At 40.6% G+C, this 20432-nt stretch overlaps 1 protein-coding gene across 1 annotated transcript in view; it reads right to left on the bottom strand.

Moving 5' to 3' along the window:
* Window positions 1–20432, bottom strand: part of LOC122945817 (heparan-alpha-glucosaminide N-acetyltransferase-like) — a 56393-nt gene that overhangs the window by 18018 nt on the left and 17943 nt on the right. Inside the window, 9 exon segments of the mRNA XM_044305041.1 lie at window positions 6642–6763; window positions 8461–8576; window positions 9217–9366; window positions 9369–9376; window positions 9633–9663; window positions 10000–10076; window positions 11032–11132; window positions 11648–11717; window positions 18787–18856. Coding sequence (XP_044160976.1) covers window positions 6642–6763; window positions 8461–8576; window positions 9217–9366; window positions 9369–9376; window positions 9633–9663; window positions 10000–10076; window positions 11032–11132; window positions 11648–11717; window positions 18787–18856 — 745 coding nt within the window.

The raw sequence follows: 20432 nt of genomic DNA, 5'->3' as shown, positions 1-20432 counted from the left end.
ATTTTACAAACGTCGTTAACCCTTTAGGTGTTCCACAAGAGTTACTGGCAAATGGAGATGAAATTTCCGAATTTAAATTTTTGGCAAATTTTGAATTTTAATTCATTTTTCCCAGTAACAAAGCAAGGGTTAACAGCCAAACAAAACTCTATATTTATGGCCCTGATTCTGTAGTTTACAGAAACACCCCATATGTGGTCATAAACTACTGTACGGGCACACGGCAGGGCGCAGAAGGAAAGGAATGCCACACGGTTTTTGGAAGGCAGATTATGCTGGACTGTTTGCTGGCTGCACACTGCCACCAATGTATTAAAACAATAGAGGGAGGAAGGGGAGGGGGCGCACACTGCCACCAATGTTAATGCAATAGAGAGAGGGCGCACACTGTGCCACCAATGCTATTATTACAATAGAGGGAGGGAGGGGGGGCGCGCACACTGGCCACCAATGCTATTATTACAATAGAGGGAGGGGAGGGGGGCGCACACTGGCCACCAATGCTATTATTACAATAGAGGGAGGGAGGGGGGGTCTAGCCACCAATGATATTTAAACTGGGGAGGGGGGGGGGGGTCTGCCCCCTGCTGCCTGGCAGCCCCTGATCTCTTACAGGGGGCTATGATACGCACAATTAACCCCTTCAGGAGCAGCACCTGAGGGGTTAATTGTGCTGATCACGGCCCCCTGTAAGAGATCGTGTGCTGCCAGGCAGCAGGGGGCAGTCATGTACACAGTTTGTAGTATATTCTAACTAGAAGCGTCCCCATCACCATGGGAACGCCTCTGTGTTAGAATATACTGTCGGATATGAGTTTTCATGATGTAACTCATATCAGACAGTATATTGTAACATAGAGGCGTTCCCATGGTGATGGGGACGCTTCAAGTTAAAATATACCATCGGATTGGAGAAAACTCCGATCAGATAGTATAAAGGGACTCCAGACTTTACATTGAAAGTCAATGGGGATGGATCTGTTTGCAATTGCACCATATTGTGTCAACGTCAAACGGATCCGTCCCCATTGACTTGCATTGTAATTCAGGACGGATCCGTTTGGCTCCGCACGGCCAGGCAGACACCAAAACGAAAAAACGGTTACGGATCACGTTTTGCGGACAGTTTTTTTGACTTTTTGATCACTTGCTATTACACTTTTTGTGATGGAAGGTGACAAAAAAAATAAATTGTTTATTTAGCACAGTTTTTATTATTTATGGTGTTCGTCTGAGGGTTTAGGTCATATGATATTTTTATAGAGCCGGTCGATACGGACGCGGTGATACCCAATATGTATACTTTTATTATTTATGTAAGTTTTACACAATATCATTTTTGAAACAAAAAAAATAATCATGTTTTAGTGTCTCCATATTCTCAAAGGAGCCATAGTTTTTTCAGTTTTTGGGCGATTGTCTAAGGTAGGGGCTCATTTTTTGCGGGATGAGGTGACTGTTAGATTGGTACTATTTTGGTGGGCAAACGCCTTTTTGATCGCTTGCTGTTGTCCTTTTTGTGATGTAAGGTGACAAAAAAAATTGTTTTAGCACAGTTTTTATTTTTTACGGTGTTCATCTGAGGGGTTAGGTCATGTGATATATTTATAGAGCCGGTCGATACGGACGCGGCGATACCTAATATGTATACTTTTTTTTGCCAATTTTTTACCCATTTTTTTAAACTTTATTTGGGGAAAATGATGTTTTTGTTTATTTTTACTTGAAACTTAAATTTTTTTTTGGGGGGGGGGGCTTTATTTTTTCCTACTTTTTTTTTCACTTTATTTTTTGTCCCACTTTGGGACATGAACTTTTGGGGGTCTAATCCTTTACAATGCATTCCAATACTTCTGTATTGGAATGCATTGGCTGTATGAGTAATACTGTGTGTATTACTCATACAGCTTCCGGCCTGTGAGATCGAGGGGGCTGGATCTCACAGGCTCGTCACCGGAAGGCATCGCGCTGCCTTCCATGTCTACAGCCGCATGGGGACCCGATGGCACCGCCGACCGCCGCCGCAACCGCAGGTAAAGCCGCAAACCGCAGGTCTGAATTGACCTGCGGTTTGCGGCGATCGCCGACACGGGGGGGGGGGGGGGGGGGGTCGGGGGGTCCCCCCCGCGCATTTAGCCAAGGTACCTGCTCAATGATTTGAGCAGACACCTTGTTCCGATCACCGCCAGGAGGCGGTGATCGGAAACATACAGGACGCCCTGTGTCCTGAAGAGGTTAATAGAACATGTCTTGTCTTCAATAGTAAGGACAAGTGTTTGGTTGTGAAAAAGGCGCTGCTTGGCTTACAATGTATATTATAGCTTCAAATATGCTGTAGCACAGTAGCTAATTTGCTTGTGGTATAGCTGAACAGACTGCAGAGGAAAAAATGGGGGTTAGTCAGTACATCCCAGTGCGCAGGTGCACGTAGCCATGGCTTAAAGCACAAAACCAAACAATGCAACAGACTCTGCAAACACATATAATAAAGTAAATACAATAGCTCCATACTCACTATAGAAAATGTACCAATGCTAATGCTACATTATAAATGTGAGATTCTTGGCAAATACATTTTGTACAAAATGATTTGTGCCTGTCCGCCATTGTGCCACCAAAAGAGGTATAATACAGTATGGGCTCAGCATGCATGTGGATCTCCTGCATTCTCTGAATTTAATGGAGGCCAGTATGGCACCAGTGGAGATAGTATTTAGTCTAGGTTCTGAACTAATGCTTTCATAAATACAATATTTTGATATAACACGTGAGAGTGTGCCATTTTGTTTTTGTTTTTTTTTACGTTGCAGTGAATGGAAGACGGATGGAAACACAAGAGAATACGTTTATTATCCATTAAACGTATCCGTTTTGATCAAGAAACTTCATACTGCCTTTAATACACTTAAATCTTTATTTATTTTTAAAAAAAGAAAGAAAAAAAAAAAGTTTTACAAAAACGTAAACTTTTTTTGTTAAAAAAATGGACAGAAACGTATTGAAACGTTTGCACATACATCAATCATATGCATAAAAAAAAAAAAAAAAGAAAACCACAAAATTGGATACATTTGTGATTTTTTTTTTTACTGTATGTCCAAACGTATCCACTTAACATACAGGTGAAACTTGAAAAATTAGAATATCGTGCAAAAGTTTATTTATTTCAGTAATGCAACCTAAAAGGAGTTGCATTAACGCAACTTAAAATTAGAATATTGTGAAAAGGTTCAATATTCTAGGCTCAAAGTGTCACTCTCTAGTCAGCTAGTTAATCCATACCCCTTGAGCAAAGGGGACCCGAGATTGTGACTTTGGGGTTTCATAAGCGGTAAGCCATAATCATCCAAATTATACCAAATAAAGGCTTGAAATATCTCGCTTTGCATGTAATGAGTCTCATATGTTAGTTTCACCTTTTAAGTTGCATTACTGAAATAAATGAACTTTGCACGATATTCTAATTTTTTGAGTTTCACCTGTACAACAAAAACAAGATGCGAACAGCTAATGCAATGTGAACAGCTAACGTGCTAGGAGCAGCCTAGATCAAAGATAACTCTTATGCTCAAGACGCATATTTGGTGTGTCAAGCAGTTGATGTGGCAGTCTGGTGCCTTCTAAAGACCGCCAGGCCTACCATGTTAGGATTCCTATTACACTATGTTTCTGACAGAGTGTAATAGGTCAGTAGAATAACAATACACCAGAAGTAACTGAGCAAGTCATGGAGTGACTGGAAGTCCCCTAAGAGGATAAAAAAAAAAAAAGTTATATATAATATATATATCTGTAAAGAATAAATCAAGGCAACTGGACGTACTGTAGATTTCTTGAAAACGTTTCACTCGTTCTTCTAACGAGCTTTCTCAATTCTGAGCGATTGTACAAAAATTCTGGGAATAAATATGTAACTGAATCCACATCTGATAAAGACTTCCCAGAAAAAGGTGTCAAGACAGCATTGTATGTGGCAGACAATAGATGTCTAACCCCCCCCCCCCACCTCTATTCAAGCTTGGCTTCTCCATTTTTACGTAGATGGCCTCCTTCACACCAATCGGCCTCCTTATCCAAAACACGTACTTGACTGTCTTCAAAGGTGTGACCTGTTCCTTTTAGGCTACTTTCACACTAGCGTTCAGAGCGGATCCGTTCTGAACGGATCCGCTCATATAATGCAGACGGTGGCTCCGTTCAGAACGGATCCGTCTGCATTATATTGTATAAAATTTTCTAAGTGTGAAAGTAGCCTGAGCGGATCCGTCCAGACTTTTACATTGAAAGTCAATGGTGGACGGATCCGTTTGAATATTGAGCCATAGTGTGTCATCTTCAAACGGATCCGTCCCCATTGACTTACATTGTAAGTCTGGACGGATCCGCACGCCTCCGCACGGCCAGGCGGACACCCGAACGCTGCAAGCAGCGTTCAGGTGTCCGCCTGCTGAGCGGAGCGGAGGCTGAACGCCGCCAGACTGATGCATTCTGAGCGGATCCGCGTCCACTCAGAATGCATTAGGGCTGGACGGAAACGTTCGGGTCCGTTTGTGAGCCCCTTCAAACGGAGCTCACAAGCGGACAGCCGAACGCTAGTGTGAAAGTAGCCTTAGATGTACATATTTAGATGCCATATACAATGCTGTCTTGACACCTTTTTCTGGGAAGTCTTTATCACCTACTGACTCCAATTACGATAATGGAATCAACACCTTTGACCCAATGCTGGGTACCCAATGCAAAGTTGCCATAACTTTGGCAACTTTGCGACGTTTCGGCTCACAAGAGCCTTCTTCCAGGCTGGAAGAAGGCTCTTGTGAGCCGAAACGTCGCAAAGTTGCCAAAGTTATGGGTGAATAAAGCTCCACTGATTTTTTCACTTTTACTTGGAGTGCAGTCCTGCTTTCTTTGAACTATATATATATATATATATATATATATATATATATATATATATATATATATATATATATATATATATATATATATAGATAGAGATTTTTCAAAGAAGAGGCAGCACTCCAAGATATGGTGAATAACGACACACACACACACACACACACACACACAGTTGTATTCAAAATAATAGCAGTCAGACATCACCGTTTTTGGCAGAAATTATATTTTTACATGGCAAATAATTTACTAGCAGGTGTAGTAGAGTAATAGAAATCCAACAGACCCAACAGTGATGACATGCATTCTGCTGATTCTCTATAATTCACTTATTGAAAGGGGCATGTTCAAAATAATAGTGTGCAGTTCAATTAGTGATGTAATTCATTCTTTGAAAAAACAGGTGGCAATTATTGCCCTTATTTAAGGAAGAAAGGCAGCAAATGTTGTACATGCTGGTTACAGTGCATTTCTTTCTGAAATTCTGAGGAAAATACTAAGGTGTTGGGGCCTACCGTATTTATCGCATACCAGGGATCATGGATCAGTTTGAATACATCCGAATACTTGAAGAGGTCATGCTGCCTTATGCTGAAGAGCAAATGGGTGTTCCAACAAAACAACGACCCCAAACACACCAGTAAAGGTGCAACATCTTGGTTCCAGACCAACAAGATTGACGTTATGGAGTGGCCAGCCCGATACCCGGATCTTAATCCAATAGAAAACTTGTGGGGTGACATCAAAAATGCAGTTTCTGAGGCAAAACCAAGAAATAGAGAAGAACTGTGGAATGTAGACCAAGCATCCTGGGCTGAAATACCTGTTCACAGGTGCCAAAAGTTGGTTGACTCCATGCAACACAGATGAACAGCAGTTCTCAGAAACAGTGGTAATACAACAAAATATTAGTTAAGTAATTCAAAGGAAAGCAAAATCTTCAAAAAATTTCAGTTTATATAGTGAATGCTTTAGTTTGTAAAGAAGAATACAGACACTGCTATTTTTTTGAACAGTCTAATATTCACTTTTCTTAAAAAAATTTTTTAGAGGAACAACACAAATTTGATACATTTTTCTTCATGTTTTGATTTGGAATAGAATGTGTAGTGTTCCCAATGCATTTGTGTGTATGGAAAGCTACTAGAAATATGTTGAGCTTTATTAACTTTTTTAAATACACTGCTATTATTCTGAACACAACTGTACATATACATACATTCACACACATTATATACGTATAAAAATAAAAAAATAAACCTTTCAATTTTTTTTAAATATTAAACATAATTGGTATGGCTGTTATTTATCCCACACGGTGAACACTGAATAAAAAAATAAAAAAATAAATAAAATAAAAATACCAATGCCAGAATTGCTGTTTTTTTGGGTCGCCTTGCCTCCCCCAAAAATGTAATAAAATAAAAAAATTCTAAAGTATTTTTATATCTAAGTAGTTAGACCCCCACCAATCAGCTTTTTGAAAAGGTAACAGTGCTTGTGTGAGAACTGCTTCCTCTTCATATATACCTGTGCTTCATCTTGCTTGTAGGATGAAGATAGGCCATCACTTAAAAGGCTGGACAACCCCTTTAAGAAAAATGAAAGCTTGAATACGCGACTTCCTCTTTGCACTACTTCTGATATGTAGTCACACTACATACACTGCAGCCCCTTAGTGCTCAGCTTACATATATTCTAAAGTACAGTATACTGGATACATAAAATGTGTTTTTGAAACTCACGTGGGACATCCGGGCACAGGAAGTAAGAAAGTCAAACATAGCCAGACTGCTTCCAGAACCAATATTATCAGCCACTGAGGCCAGTAAGAGACCACATCTTGTAAAAGGAAACATGTGCGGCTCTAGAATATAAAATTGGCATTTGCAAGCAATATGAGCACCATCATAGTTTAACATATAGGAGCTGCATAGTTGCTACAAGACTCATTCTGTTGTAGGGAATAGCAGAAAATCTTTTATATTTTAGTCTTCATATTTAAAAAATATATATATGAGGGAAATTTATGAAACGGTCTACAAGAAAAAAAAACTGCCATTGTTTCCAATAGCAACCAATCATAGTGAAGCTTTGATTTCTTCTAGTCCTCTTGGAAGATAAAGGGGTTGTGCATAACTACAGTAGTTATGATCTATCCTCAAGATAGGTCATCCATATATGATTGGCGAGGGGTGTGGCTCCCAGGACCCCCGCTGATCAGCTGTTTGAAGGGGTCACTGAGTTCGTGTGAGCACTGCGTCCTGTTCACTGTTTAAAGATCCATTCACACGTCCGCAAAATGGGTCTGCATCCGTTCCGCAATTTTCAATGGGACCGCAAAAGATGCGGATAAGCACACCGTGTGCTGTCCGCATCCGCACTTCCGTTCCGCGGCCCCGAAAAAAATAAAAAAATAAAAAATAGGACATGTCCTATTCTTATACTCAGCCACGGACAAGAAAAGGCATTTATATCATAGTGCCGGCCATGTGCGCTCCACAAAATGCAGAAAGCACATGGCCGGTGTCCGTGTTTTGCGGACCGCAAAACACTTGTGGACATGTGAATGGACCCTAACTGTACACCACCTTGCTTGTAGTGACTGTTCAGTGTAATTACAATTGCTCGTCCCGTCCACTTGAATTGGACAAGCAGTTGTAATTTTACTGCACCGCCGCTACGATCTAGTCGCATGCAGTGAAGAGGGCGCCGTGCTCACACGATCACTGTAACCCCTTTAAACAGCTGATCCGCAGGAGGTGCTGGGAGTCTTTTTTGAAGTTGTAATGTAATTAGTTACTAATGGCAACAATGGCAGTTTTTCTTGTAGACCATTGCAGAAATCTGCCACAGAGTGTATATTAAGAACGAACCCATCAGAAGGTCTCCTACCTCATGTGACCCGGTTGCAAAGAGGCATAATCACAGAGACACAGGCAAAAGGCAATATGGGATTAAAGGGGTATTCCAGTTGTTACAAGTTATTCCCTATCCACAGGATAGGGGATAACTATTAGATCAGTGGGGGGGGATCTGTACCCCTGCAGCCCCCCTGAAAAGAATTGAGCGGCCGTTTTCACATGTATGCGGCCGCTCCATTAATTTCTATGGAATTCTGGAGACAGTCGAGTCCATCGCTCTACTATCTCCAGAACTCCCATAGAAATGAATGGAGTGGCTGAAGGCATACCTGACCGGTTGCTCCATTCATTTCAGGGGGGCAGCAAAGGCTAGGAGGCTCCCATTTTCGTGATCGGTGGGGGTCGCAGCAGAAGGACCCCCACTAATCTAATAGTTATACCCTATCCTGTAGATAGGGGGATCATTTTTAACAACTGGAATACCCATTTAAATACAACTCTGGTCTCATGTACACCTGCATCTCATCATTTTAAACTTGTGCAGTGTAGATAACTTGTGCGTCTGTCACGTGACATCAAAATCTCTTCTGTTTTGCAGAGTTGCATCAACTGCAAAGTTATTGCAATCAGATGTTACAATTAAGAACATACTGACACATGTATCAAGGTGCTTATGTATGTGAACATGTAATGTCATTACCTGGGGCATGGGATCTGGTAAAGGCTTTGTAAACAGTAATTCCAAAACTGAAACCACAAGGTAAGTAAGGCTGAGCCTCTGAAGAACACCCATAATTCGGATATCACTCCAGGATACTGAAAAAGGAAAATATAATATTCATATACACACACACAAACATTTCCCATACAGATAGTGCCAAGGTACTGTACTGGGGCCTACATCAAAGATTTGATTTAGAGCAGAGATCAAATGCTATGATGTGCGTGCATTCTGCCAAATTTCTTAAATTTTGTTTTCACCTCATCTCTGAATATTTTGGCAGTTTGCTTCCAACAGAATTAACTCATGAGACAAGGATGTAATACTACCACTTTACAAAGCATTGGTGCGGCCTCATCTGGAATATGCAGTTCAGTTCTGGGCAGCAGTCCATGGAAAGGATGCCCCGGAGCTGGAAAAAGTACAGAGGAGAGCGACTAAACTGATAAGGGGCAAGGAGGGTCTTACTTATGAGGAAAGATTAAAATAATTAAATGTATTTAGTCTTGAGGTACTAAGAGGGGGGGGGGAGACATGATTAATGTGTAGAAATCTAGAAATGGCCTGTATAAAAATACGGTGAAAAGCTGTTCCACGTAAAATCTTGGAGCAAGATCTGTGCCAATTTTCCCATCTAAATGAATGTTAATATTAGACCCCAGGTTGTGCACCAAAATAAGCCATGTTCTTGTGAAGAAAGCTACCCTTTTTTTATAAAAAAAGGAAAACGCTCACATGGTCCACGGCAGTAATTTTCATTTATCACAAACAATCCAATAAGGAAAAGCTGAATGCTTCTCCAAAGAACTTTCCAAAACAGTTTCCATCTGGAGTTTCCTTTGCGTAGCATCGAGTTCACGGACAAATGGATAGAAGTTCCCATATGAAGACAAACCTAGAAAAATAAATAAAAAAGATGAAAATGACATCAGAAATATAAAAAGACACATACAAAAAGAAAGGTCTGGCAGGCCTGGATAGCAGGTCACAGTAGTAAAGTACTAGGTAGTCGATTGACTCGTATACAACACATGGTACAGTCCAAGTACCCGTGGTGTAGACAGACGCCTACGCAGCGAGCTGTAAGGAGCAGAACTGGCTGTTAACACGCATGCCATCGTATAATGAATAGATAAATGCACAATGCTTACCATGGAAAAACCAGATCAGCTATTGTCAGACCTATAATTAAGAAAAGAAAAGTTCCTATAAAGTAAATGCACCAGTTATGATTTATGAGTGCACTGTATACATCAGAAGTCAGCAACCTCCGACAATCCAGCTGTTGTGAAACTACAACTCCCAGCATGTACAAGTGCTCAGCTGTTCTTGGAACTCCCACAGAAGTGAATAGCGCTGTACCCCGCAGCTTTGTTCCCATGAGACCGGCACACTGAACTGTATTACAGCACTGTGTGTTTGTATAAGCATGTTCATATCATACCTCTATGTAGATTTTAGTGGGGGAACACAAAACCACCATAAATTCACGTGGATTAATACCCTAATGAAACTTACCATTCCAACTCTGGTGCTTGAAGAACCAGTAGCCTCCTCCACCATAATTTACAAAGACCATGATTATAAGAGAAAGCCTACGACCAGAAAAACAGGACTACATGCATCAAAAGGTTTTCAATAAGCAAATACAAATGTACAACACTTCCACATTCAGGAAAAACAAAAGGCAAATTTTCTTAGGGAATTGGTCCCTTTAAAACAAGGGCAACTACAAGATGCCCATTATGGGCTAGTCATATGTAAGGTTCTGTACTGATAATGGGGTCTTCGGGGTTCCATTATGGTGTCTGTCATTTAGACTAGAAGAATAGTGCTGCATTCCTCTAGTTCAGGGGTCAGCAACCTCCGGCACTCCAGGTGTTGTGAAACTACATCTCCCATCATGCATATTTACTTGGCTCTTCTCTGAGCTTCCACAGACGTGAAAGGAGCATGCTGGGAGTTGCCGAATGTGCTGATCCCTGCTCTAGTTAAATCTAATGAAAATTCAACTGCATCTTAACCATCCCCTACACACGAACTACTATGATACTTAAAGGGCATCTCTGAAACTGGGAATCTTTTTATATGGCCAGGCAGGATGCAGGAAAAATAAAAATAAGAATCCTCGTCACCGCCACTCCCGCCTCCTTAGCTTCCAGTCCCTTTTGAACTAGAAGTTCCATCCACACTGTGATGTACTGTTCACCACTGCCAGCCAATCAATGGTCTCAGCGCTGACATATGCAGGCATGTCATATAACCGCTGGCAGCAGTGACGCGTGTGGATTGCACATCACACTTCTGTATCATCGGGGACTGAAGAAGGACAAGAAGGGAGCTCATTGTTTGAGCAGGAGTGGTGGTGACAGGTGAGATTTAGTTTTAACCCCTGCCTGTCCACATGAAAAGAGGTTCCTGATCTTGAAGAACCCCTTTGCCCCAGAGACAAGCTTATGGACATGTTAAATATTTTTACACCATTTGTATATTATGTTCCTTCTTAGCCAAAAAAATAAAAATACTAAAAATGCAAAATCAAATAATTACCCTCTAAATGTGTCAAGGGAGCGGAGTCTTTGGGGAACATTATTCCAGGTAGCGTAATGTGCGTCCTGACATAGATCAGCCCTATTAGGGGAACCAAGCTCCTACAAACCAAACACACAAAAAAACTCTGCTGTCAATGCATGAAAGAAAGTGGAGATGTCAGATGCCAATTCCATTCATTCAGACTAGGTCTTGTAAGGTACGTAAACCATGTAGGATTTCTCATGCCAAAGGGAAGGGATTACAATTCTTGTGATAGGGTGCATTCACACGACTAAGTGTGGATCTGCAGAACATGGATACCGGCTGTGTGCATTCCGCATTTTGTGGACCACACATGGCCAGCGCTATATAGAAAAAGCCTATTCTTGTCTGTGACTGCGGACAAGAATGGGACATGCTCTATATTTTTGAGAGGGCCATGGAACGGAACAACGGATGCGGACAGCACACAGTGTGCTGTCTGCATCTTTTGCGGCCCCATTAAAATGAATGGGTCCACAAAATTGTGGAACTGACGCGGACCCAGAATTACGTGTAAATGGACCCTAGCCAAAAGAAGGCTTTGTTCAGTGAAACAGAGATGGGGCAGTGAAGATCCAGTAATAAAACTCACAGAGTTGATGAGTCGGTCAGTTTCAACAGGGTTAATCTGCTTGCATAGCCAATTCTGTACAGTAGTCAGCCTGAAAAGATAGAAAAGGTGCATTTTACATTGACATAAGGATATGCTGGACGACACACCGAGCAGATGACTTCTGGTGAGACACTGTCCCACCTACTGACTAGCACCAAGCCAGATATACAATCTATAGGGTTAGCTTTTAGATACAAACCACAGGGTTAATCGCTAACAACCACATCTGCAAAGCGGTATATTGTAGCCTTTCCTGTGCGCATACAGAACAGACCAAAAGTTTGGACACACCTTCTCATTCAAAGAGTTTTCTTTATTTTCATGACTATGAAGGCATCAAAACTATGAATTAACACATGTGGAATTATATACATAACAAACAACTGTGAAACAACTGAAAATATGTCATATTCTAGGTTCTTCAAAGTAGCCACCTTTTGCTTTGATTACTGCTTTCAGCACTCTTGGCATTCTCTTGATGAGCTTCAAAAGGTAGTCACCTGAAATGGTCTTCCAACAGTCTTGAAGGAGTTCCCAGAGATGCTTAGCACTTGTTGGCCCTTTTGCCTTCACTCTGCGGTCCGGCTCACCCCAAACCATCTCGATTGGGTTCAGGTCCGGTGACTGTGGAGGCCAGGTCATCTGGCGCAGCACCCCATCACTCTCCTTCATGGTCAAATAGCCTTACTTTAAAAGTTTTCCCAATTTTTCGGCTGACTGACTGACCTTCATTTCTTAAAGTAATCAAGGCCACTCGTTTTTCTTTACTTAGCTGCTTTTTTCTTGCCATAATACAAATTCTAACAGTCTATTCAGTAGGACTATCAGCTGTGTATCCACCTGACTTCTCCTCAACGCAACTGATGGTCCCAACCCCATTTATAAGGCAAGAAATCCCACTTATTAAACCCAACGGGGCACACCTGTGAAGCGAAAACTATTTCAGGTGACTACCTCTTGAAGCTCATCAAGAGAATGCCAAGAGCGTGTAAAGCAGTAATCAAAGCAAAAGGTGGCTACTTTGAAGAACCTAGAATATGACATATTTTCAGTTGTTTCACACTTTTTTGTTATGTATATAATTCCACACATTTGTTAATTCATAGTTTTGATGCCTTCAGTGTGAATCTACAATTTTCATAGTCATGAAAATAAAGAAAACTCTTTGAATGAGAAGGTGTGTCCAAACTTTTGGTCTGTACTGTACATTAACCTAAAAATTATATGGCACACACAATGGCGTATAATATTGACCTGATACATTATAGCATACTGATTATTTTTCTCTTTATCACATAGAAAGTATTTGTACTACAAAGTCCTTTAATTTCTTATACATTATATGGAATCCCAGATGTATATCTCTTATACACAAGGCTGTGGAGTCAGTGTCCATTTTGGTGGAGTCGGAGTTGTTATAAAATGGACCGACTCAGACTCCAAACATATATAATAAATTGGTACAGTTAGCTCAATGCAGTATGTGATGAATATATTTTGATAAGAATTTGGGAAAATGAGGAAATGTCCTATAGAGAGGCTGTTCTCTAGCCTTAAAATAATTTGATCAGATTTGAGGTCATCTATGAAGGAGGATCTGATGGAGGCAATACTATTTCTCAGAACAAATTCATTGACGCACCCCACAAATGATAGTCAGGACGTTTTTGTTGAAAACAGTTTTTTTCCCCTACTTACGCAGTGTTTTTCATATTTACAATTTATTAAAGTTTTTTGTGTTCTAAAGTTGTATTCAATAAAATATATTTATGTTCTACCTATTGTAAATAGCTTGATTATTGTGTCATAAGGGTGATTATATATGCATCTATGTTCTAAGGCATAGGGCAGCATCAGCAGAGGGAGGTGGATATTAAAGCCTAGTTGTACATGAGGGCCATCTTATCAGGGACTGACAGCTATGTATCTAGACACACTTGCACAGAGAATGCCATTTCAGTACCCCAATACAGAGGTATCTGCAAAATGGTTTGTTCCTATTGTAATGTTACAACTATGTTTATGTACACCCAGTATGACCCAATATCGTTGGCAGGGACAGGGTTAACCACCCTGTCCCTCCCTTGTTTGAAGGAGTGGGCTGGTCTGACTTCCTGTCTAGAGTAAGGAAAGACTAGTGTGAAAGTGTGAGGAGGGAGGGACCGACCAAGTCCAAGTGCTACTTGGGCCTCAGGATCCAGAGACTAACTGATGTCTGTTAAAGTCACTGGTTCTGCTACAGCAAGAAAAAGAGAGAAAAAAAAGAATAGCTTAGAATCTAGGACTCAGCAAGGTAAGACTTTGTTGCTTGTGAGGGATTACATTCTAGACAACCATCACACTTAACAATGCCCTGGCAAGACGTGCCTCCAAGACCTGTGGATAAGCATGTGGATGAAACATCCGAAGCATGTGGATGTGGATGAAACATCTGAAGTCGATTCGCATAAAACTTCGTTCTAATACTCTATGGAGCAGGAGCTCCGTACAGTATTAAAATGTATTGGATCCGATGAGCTGAGGTTATCGCTTTGCAAAGGCTCGTGAGACTTCACGCAATAACTTCATAAATTAATTTGTACTGTAAAAACCCATTTCCTGAGCTCAGGTTTGGTTCCAAGGTACCACTAGATTAAAATAAATTTAATCTAGAAAGAAGTTTTATGCGAATCGACTTCGGATGTTTCATCTGAAGTCGATTCGCTTATCCCTAGACGCTACAGCCAGAATTGCCAGATTACAGTTGCTAGTCAGAGATTCTAGTGAGAGAGACTTTAGCAAGATAGCATACCAAGAGTGCCATTATTAGCCACTTTGCCAACCTCCATACCTTACTATCTGGGAAAAGGAATTGCACTGTTTCGCGATGTCACGCAGAGGCGGAGTCACAGCAACGCTAGGGTGAGCCCCGGCGGTGTAACCGTGCAGTGCCAAAGCAGAGCCCAGCGTTTTCTCCCAAAACGGGTTCCAGGCGGCAGCCAGGTAGAATAAGTAAGTTTAAAAATGATTTCTTCTCCGTTCATCAGGCTGCACTCCACTTTCACTCCAGGCATTATCAATTTACTTTTAAGGGTCAGGGCGGCTCAGCTGTATCATCTAACTTAAAGGGTCAAATGTCTACTGCCTACTACTGATTGATAGATAGTTTAGATTCAAATACAGATTTTTCTGACCGTTTTAAACTTGGAAGAAGATATATACAGTCTGTTAGTCTGAAAACAGTAATTGTGAGATACAGAATTCCTAAATATGGATCGGTTTGTCATGACCAAACAGAAGACATTACATATTTTGGTTCAGGTCTTTGTTCAACAAAGCAATCAAACATAGCAGCTGATGATCCAGTCTGTAGTATCCCCCAAAACAGATTTGAACACCAGAATCGAGTAGCTAGAGGCCCTTATCAGCCAAAACTGATAGCATGTGTCCGAGAACTAAAATAGGGAATAAAGAAATTAATTCTCAGAGTGATTGGTATGGAAAATACAAGTGGCTCGAATACAGTCCAGCAAAAGATGCAGCATTTTGTTTCTACTGCTGTTGCTTTTCTTCTAATGATGCAACACAAAAAGGTCACGCTGATCCAGCCTTAATGAAATAGGATTCAGAAACTGGCACAGGGCTAATGAATGTTTTAAAACTCACCAACAATAAAAATCTCATATGCTGAGCACTTCTGCATGGTCAAACTTTAGTGAAGGAAAACCTATTGATGTGTTACTAGATGAGAGCAAAAAAGTTTATCTATCAAAAAAAGAAGAAAGGTGCAAAAACAGAAATCTAATGCAGCGACTGATTGACATTGTTCGGTGTTTGGCAACAGGTGGCAGACCATTTCGAGGTCACAATGAAAAAAAACTATGGCCATGAGAGAGGTTTATTTCTAAATATTGACAATTTACTTAAAAAAAAAAAAAAAAAAAAGGTCCTCTCATGCAAAGACATTTGCAAGAATCTCCTCGAAATGCTACATATCTGAGTAACCGCATCCAGAATGATCTTATTATGGCCTTACATAATATTGTGCAACAAAAAATTGTGTCAGCAATAAATGGAAAAATGATCTCAATAATTGCAGATGAGACTGTGGACACCATGAACAGATGTCTGGTGTAGTACGATATTTTAATAATGAACAGCAAGGTCCAGTTGAGCATTTTGTTTTAATTCAAAGGCTCAGTCGATTTTTGACAAAATAAGTAAATGTTCTTGAAGTTATTAAAACCGACTGGTCATCAGTGATCTCTGTGTGCTTTGACGGAGCATCTACTATGTCTGGATGCACTGTGGGTGTTCAGATGAAATGTAAAGAAAGAAAAAAAACATTAAATACTCCATGTACACTGCTATGCACATTGTTTAAACCTTGTCCAAGGTTGATTCTTGCACCTCAAGTAGACAAAACAGAACAGTTTGACTTCTTTGGCATTATTCAGACTCTTTATGCCTTCATGGAGGGAAGTAGGAGAAGTAGGAGCTCAGTTGAATACTCTAAAGTCACTGTCAAACACAAGGTGGACATGCAGAGCAGAAGCAGAGGCTGCAGTAAAAAAACTCTTCAGTTATTTTACAGGCTTTAAATGAGATCATTGAATCAAGTCGCTTAGGTAATGCTAAAATAAAAAGCAAGGGGCCTTATTTGTGAATTTAATTCTTTCAAGTTTATCTTTGCTCTGCACATGATGCACCCTATTCTCCAAATGGTGGTAAAAGTTAGCAAGCATCAAAATCTCAACTTGCTTACTGCAATGACAGTGGTGAAAAGCCTGCGCAACTCTTTGGTTTCCATGAGAAGTGACCCAGAATATTTTCAGCCCATTTTCCATGACTGTGAAAAAAAAGTGTGCCAAAAATAATATCGCCATTCCCCCAGTTGGGAAGAGAAAACCTTCTGTCCTTCTTGATGAAGCAGCAGCACAGTCTCAGTATCACTATGAAACAAGAGAGGAGCAGGACAGGATAACTTCATTTTACCCACTACTGGATTCATTGATAACTGGTATTGACCAGCGATTTGAACAGGAGTCGTGTGATATTGTAACTGCAGTAGGAAAACTGCTAAGCTTGGAGATTCCTAAAGGTGACATAGAAATCCTTGCCAACAAATTTAAGGTCAGTGAATGAATTGGAAGCAGAAGCCACACTGCTAAGGGAGTATGATGGACCTACTCCTAAAGGTTGCACCACAAATACCATCAAAGAGTGGCTTGAACCAACACATTTAATGCTTTTTATAAGTGTGTTCAGTGCTTTAGAGTGTTACCTGTGACAAGCTGTTCATGTGAAAGAGCCTTTTCAAAACGGACACATGTAAAAACCAAACTGAGGAGTACAATGTCCCAAGAACGCCTGGATGCACTCATGATATTATATTTTGAGCAAGAACTGGCTTGGTTGGCTACTTATAACGAGGTCATTGAAGAATTTAAGTCCATAAGGGCTGTTTCACACGAGCGGATGCAGTGTTACCTGTGACAGTGTCGAGGCTTGAGGAAGGCTCCTGTCTAGAGCCGAAACGTTGCATGCTCCATTGGGGTAAATAACGTTTTTTTTTGCTATTTTTATTTCTTGGAGTGCTGCCCATCAGATTGGCTTTAATCCATTTTGGGTCAGTTGCACCCACTATTTTACATTAGGGACGGTGCTGCCACTAATATATATATACACACATACACACACATACACACACACACACACACATGCCGTGTGTGTTTATGCTTTAGGGTGTACACCCTAATGCAATAGGCTGCACATGCCTATGCCGCATGGCACTATTGAGTTGTCATTTCACAGCGTAATTTTTAATTATCACTAGGTGTTACTGGGCACAGTATCTATAAGGGGCACAAGTACCTATTGTTCGCTTGCAGCACAAAACAGCTGTTTGCACAACACAGGAAATGCAATTTTTGAGCTGGCCACTAGGCCTAATAATTGGTCATGATTTCCTGTTCTGTACAAGTAACATTTCAGTAGCTATCATATTACCATCACAGGCAGATATACAATGGCAAGTAAGACCTTTGTATAGATAACACAGTATCCGCCATTCACAATAGGCGATATCACGGCTTATCTACTCCCCCCCAAGAACACTACACGGATCAGAAAGCATGACTAGAAAAGTCTCCCATAGAGGTCAATGAGATCAGCTCCTGTCCATTATGTTTACAGCCCATGTGGCTGCTCTAAAAAAACAGGAAATCTTGAAATATTTCAGGCCTAGTGGCCAGTGTAAAAACTGCATGATTTTAGGATTATTTTATTTTTGAAATATAGATAAGGACAATAAAATAAAAAACATCTCCAAAAGTTCTAAAAAGTTCTGTTTAACCTAAATACTTAAATTTAAACAATAGGCCATTTTATGATGACACATTCCTTTTAATGATCCTCCTCAGCTCCCTTCCAAAGCTGTGTAGTTCTCCAAAAGAGGCTTCTCAACATATAAAAAAATAACAGCTCAGCCAGTCACTTACTGAGGTGGGTCACCACCACGGCCAGTGAATGGCTAAACGGATATTTCCTGCGATTTCTTGTGTTTGTTGACTCAGAAGCAGGAAGAGGAGAGCTGGTGAGGCGATGTTCTTTTCTTAACTCATCTTGTCCCTTTAAATAAATTGTCCCTTTCCCCTCCCTTGCAAAAACCCTTAAAGCCACACTGAACAGGTTGTGTTTTGAATAATAATAGTTGGCACAGATGTATAAAAAAAAGGAAGAATAAATGCTTTGTAAAAAACAAAAAAAGGGAAGAATAAATGCTGATTTTCTTTTTCAAAAACAAGTTCCTGTTTTATTGCAAAACAGGGAATTAAAGTGTTCCAGTTCTATCCAACAAAACAATATAACACAATTTATTATTAACAAAATACCACTAATAACCATATTATATTCACATCTTTAAACATTAACTTCTGGAAAAGACCATCAAAGGGCATAGACAGCTCTGGCATGATCAGCGTGCATGTCTAGTTTTTACATTTTTAAACTGAATATAAAACGTTGAATGCATTACAAGGAACACGGATATTCATTTAATAAGGCATCAAGAAGACACGATTCTAAAAGTAAAAAAATACTTATCTTATATAACAATTGTCAAATAGGATTATGCTCACCTAAACAAAAATGATCCCAGAGACAGTAATATAAAGATGGCCACGTATATAAAAAATGCAATGACAATGGCTGTAGAGAAAGGGAAAATATAGGTGATTTTTGCAGAAGAGTATTGTGCAAGCAGTGCCTTAGAGTTAAAGGAGTTTTCCGGGATTTTGATATTGATCACCTGTCCTGGCGGCCAGTATGGGGGGAGAATTACGCACGGGTGCAATGCATGAGGTGAACGCATTGCACCCGCACCCATTCACTTCAATGGGACTGTTCAGATGAGCGGTGTTTTTCACGCATTACTTGTTGTGCATTGCATGAAAATCACAGCATGTTCTATATTCTGCGTTTTTCACGCAACACAGGCCCCATAGAAAATGAATGGGTCTGCGTGAAAATCGCAAGCACCCACAAGCAAGTGCGGATGCGGTGCAATTTTCACGCACAGTTGCTAGGAGATGAAGTAAATTGATAAAAGTCAATTTACTGTATTATTTTCCCTTATAACATGGTTATAAGGGAAAATAATAGCATTCTTAATATGTGGCTTTAGGGGTTAATAAATAAAATCTTAAAAAAATTAACTCCCCTCATCCTGTTGTTCGCGCAGCCGGCATCTTCTTTCAGGACCTGCCAAAGGACCTTTGATGATGTAATGAATATAGAATCTTCTATCTTCATTCAGCAGGGCCTGCGCTGACGTCACCACGTGGTGAGAGCGATTACGTCATCAAAGGTCCTTTGGCAGGTCCTGAAAGAGAAAGATTCCTGCTGAGAGAACAACAGGATGAGGCGAGTTAATTTATTTATTAACCCCTAAAGCCACATTTTAGTAAGCATTCTGTATTCAGAATGCTATTATTTCCCCTTCTAACCATGTTATAAGGGAAAATAATAAAATCTACAGAACACCTAACCCAAACTTCAGTAAAGAAGTCCGGGTTCGGGTCTGGGTATCACAAAATGCATTGCACCCGCGCGATAAAAAATGAACATCAGAACGCAATCAGTCAAAACTGACTGCAATTGCATACCTACTCGCACGATTTTCCCTGATCACAGACACAAAGCATCTGGACCTAATCCGGACACGCTCGTCTGCAAGGAGCCTTTAGTGTTAGGTTCTCGTTTTATAGAGATCGCCTTGACGCCGGCAGACAGACCCAAATAATTTTGCACAAAATGTATTTGCCAAGAATCTCAAATTTACAAAATAAGAGTAGCATTAGCACCAGAATATTTTCTAGAATTATGGCATTATTATACTTTATTTGTGCTTGCAGAGTGCTGGTGCATTGTGTTTTTTCTTTGTGTTTCTAGCTATGGCAATCTGCACCTGTGCATTAGGATATGTGACTGACCCCCTTTTTCTTGCAGCTGTCCACAGGATAGGTCATCAGTATCTGATCTGTGGGGGTCCGACACCTGCGGCCTTCACTGTGCTAACCAAACACATCGCCGTACACTGTATAGTGGAGGTCCTTGGTATTGCAGTTCAGCCCCAGTCACTTCTATGGGGCTGAGCTGCAACTAGGCCATGTAACCTATGAAAGGGTCATTACTCGGCCTAAGAAAAGCTGAGAGAAGGCCACGGCACTCTCAAAACAGTTGATAGGTGGTGCTCCCGGGTGTCAGACCCCCACTAATTAGATAC

The sequence above is a fragment of the Bufo gargarizans genome, chromosome 1, assembly GCF_014858855.1.
Source record: "Bufo gargarizans isolate SCDJY-AF-19 chromosome 1, ASM1485885v1, whole genome shotgun sequence".
NCBI classification, from domain to species: domain Eukaryota; kingdom Metazoa; phylum Chordata; class Amphibia; order Anura; family Bufonidae; genus Bufo; species Bufo gargarizans.
Note: the sequence above shows the minus strand (reverse complement) of the source record. Positions and strands in the feature narration are given on the sequence as shown.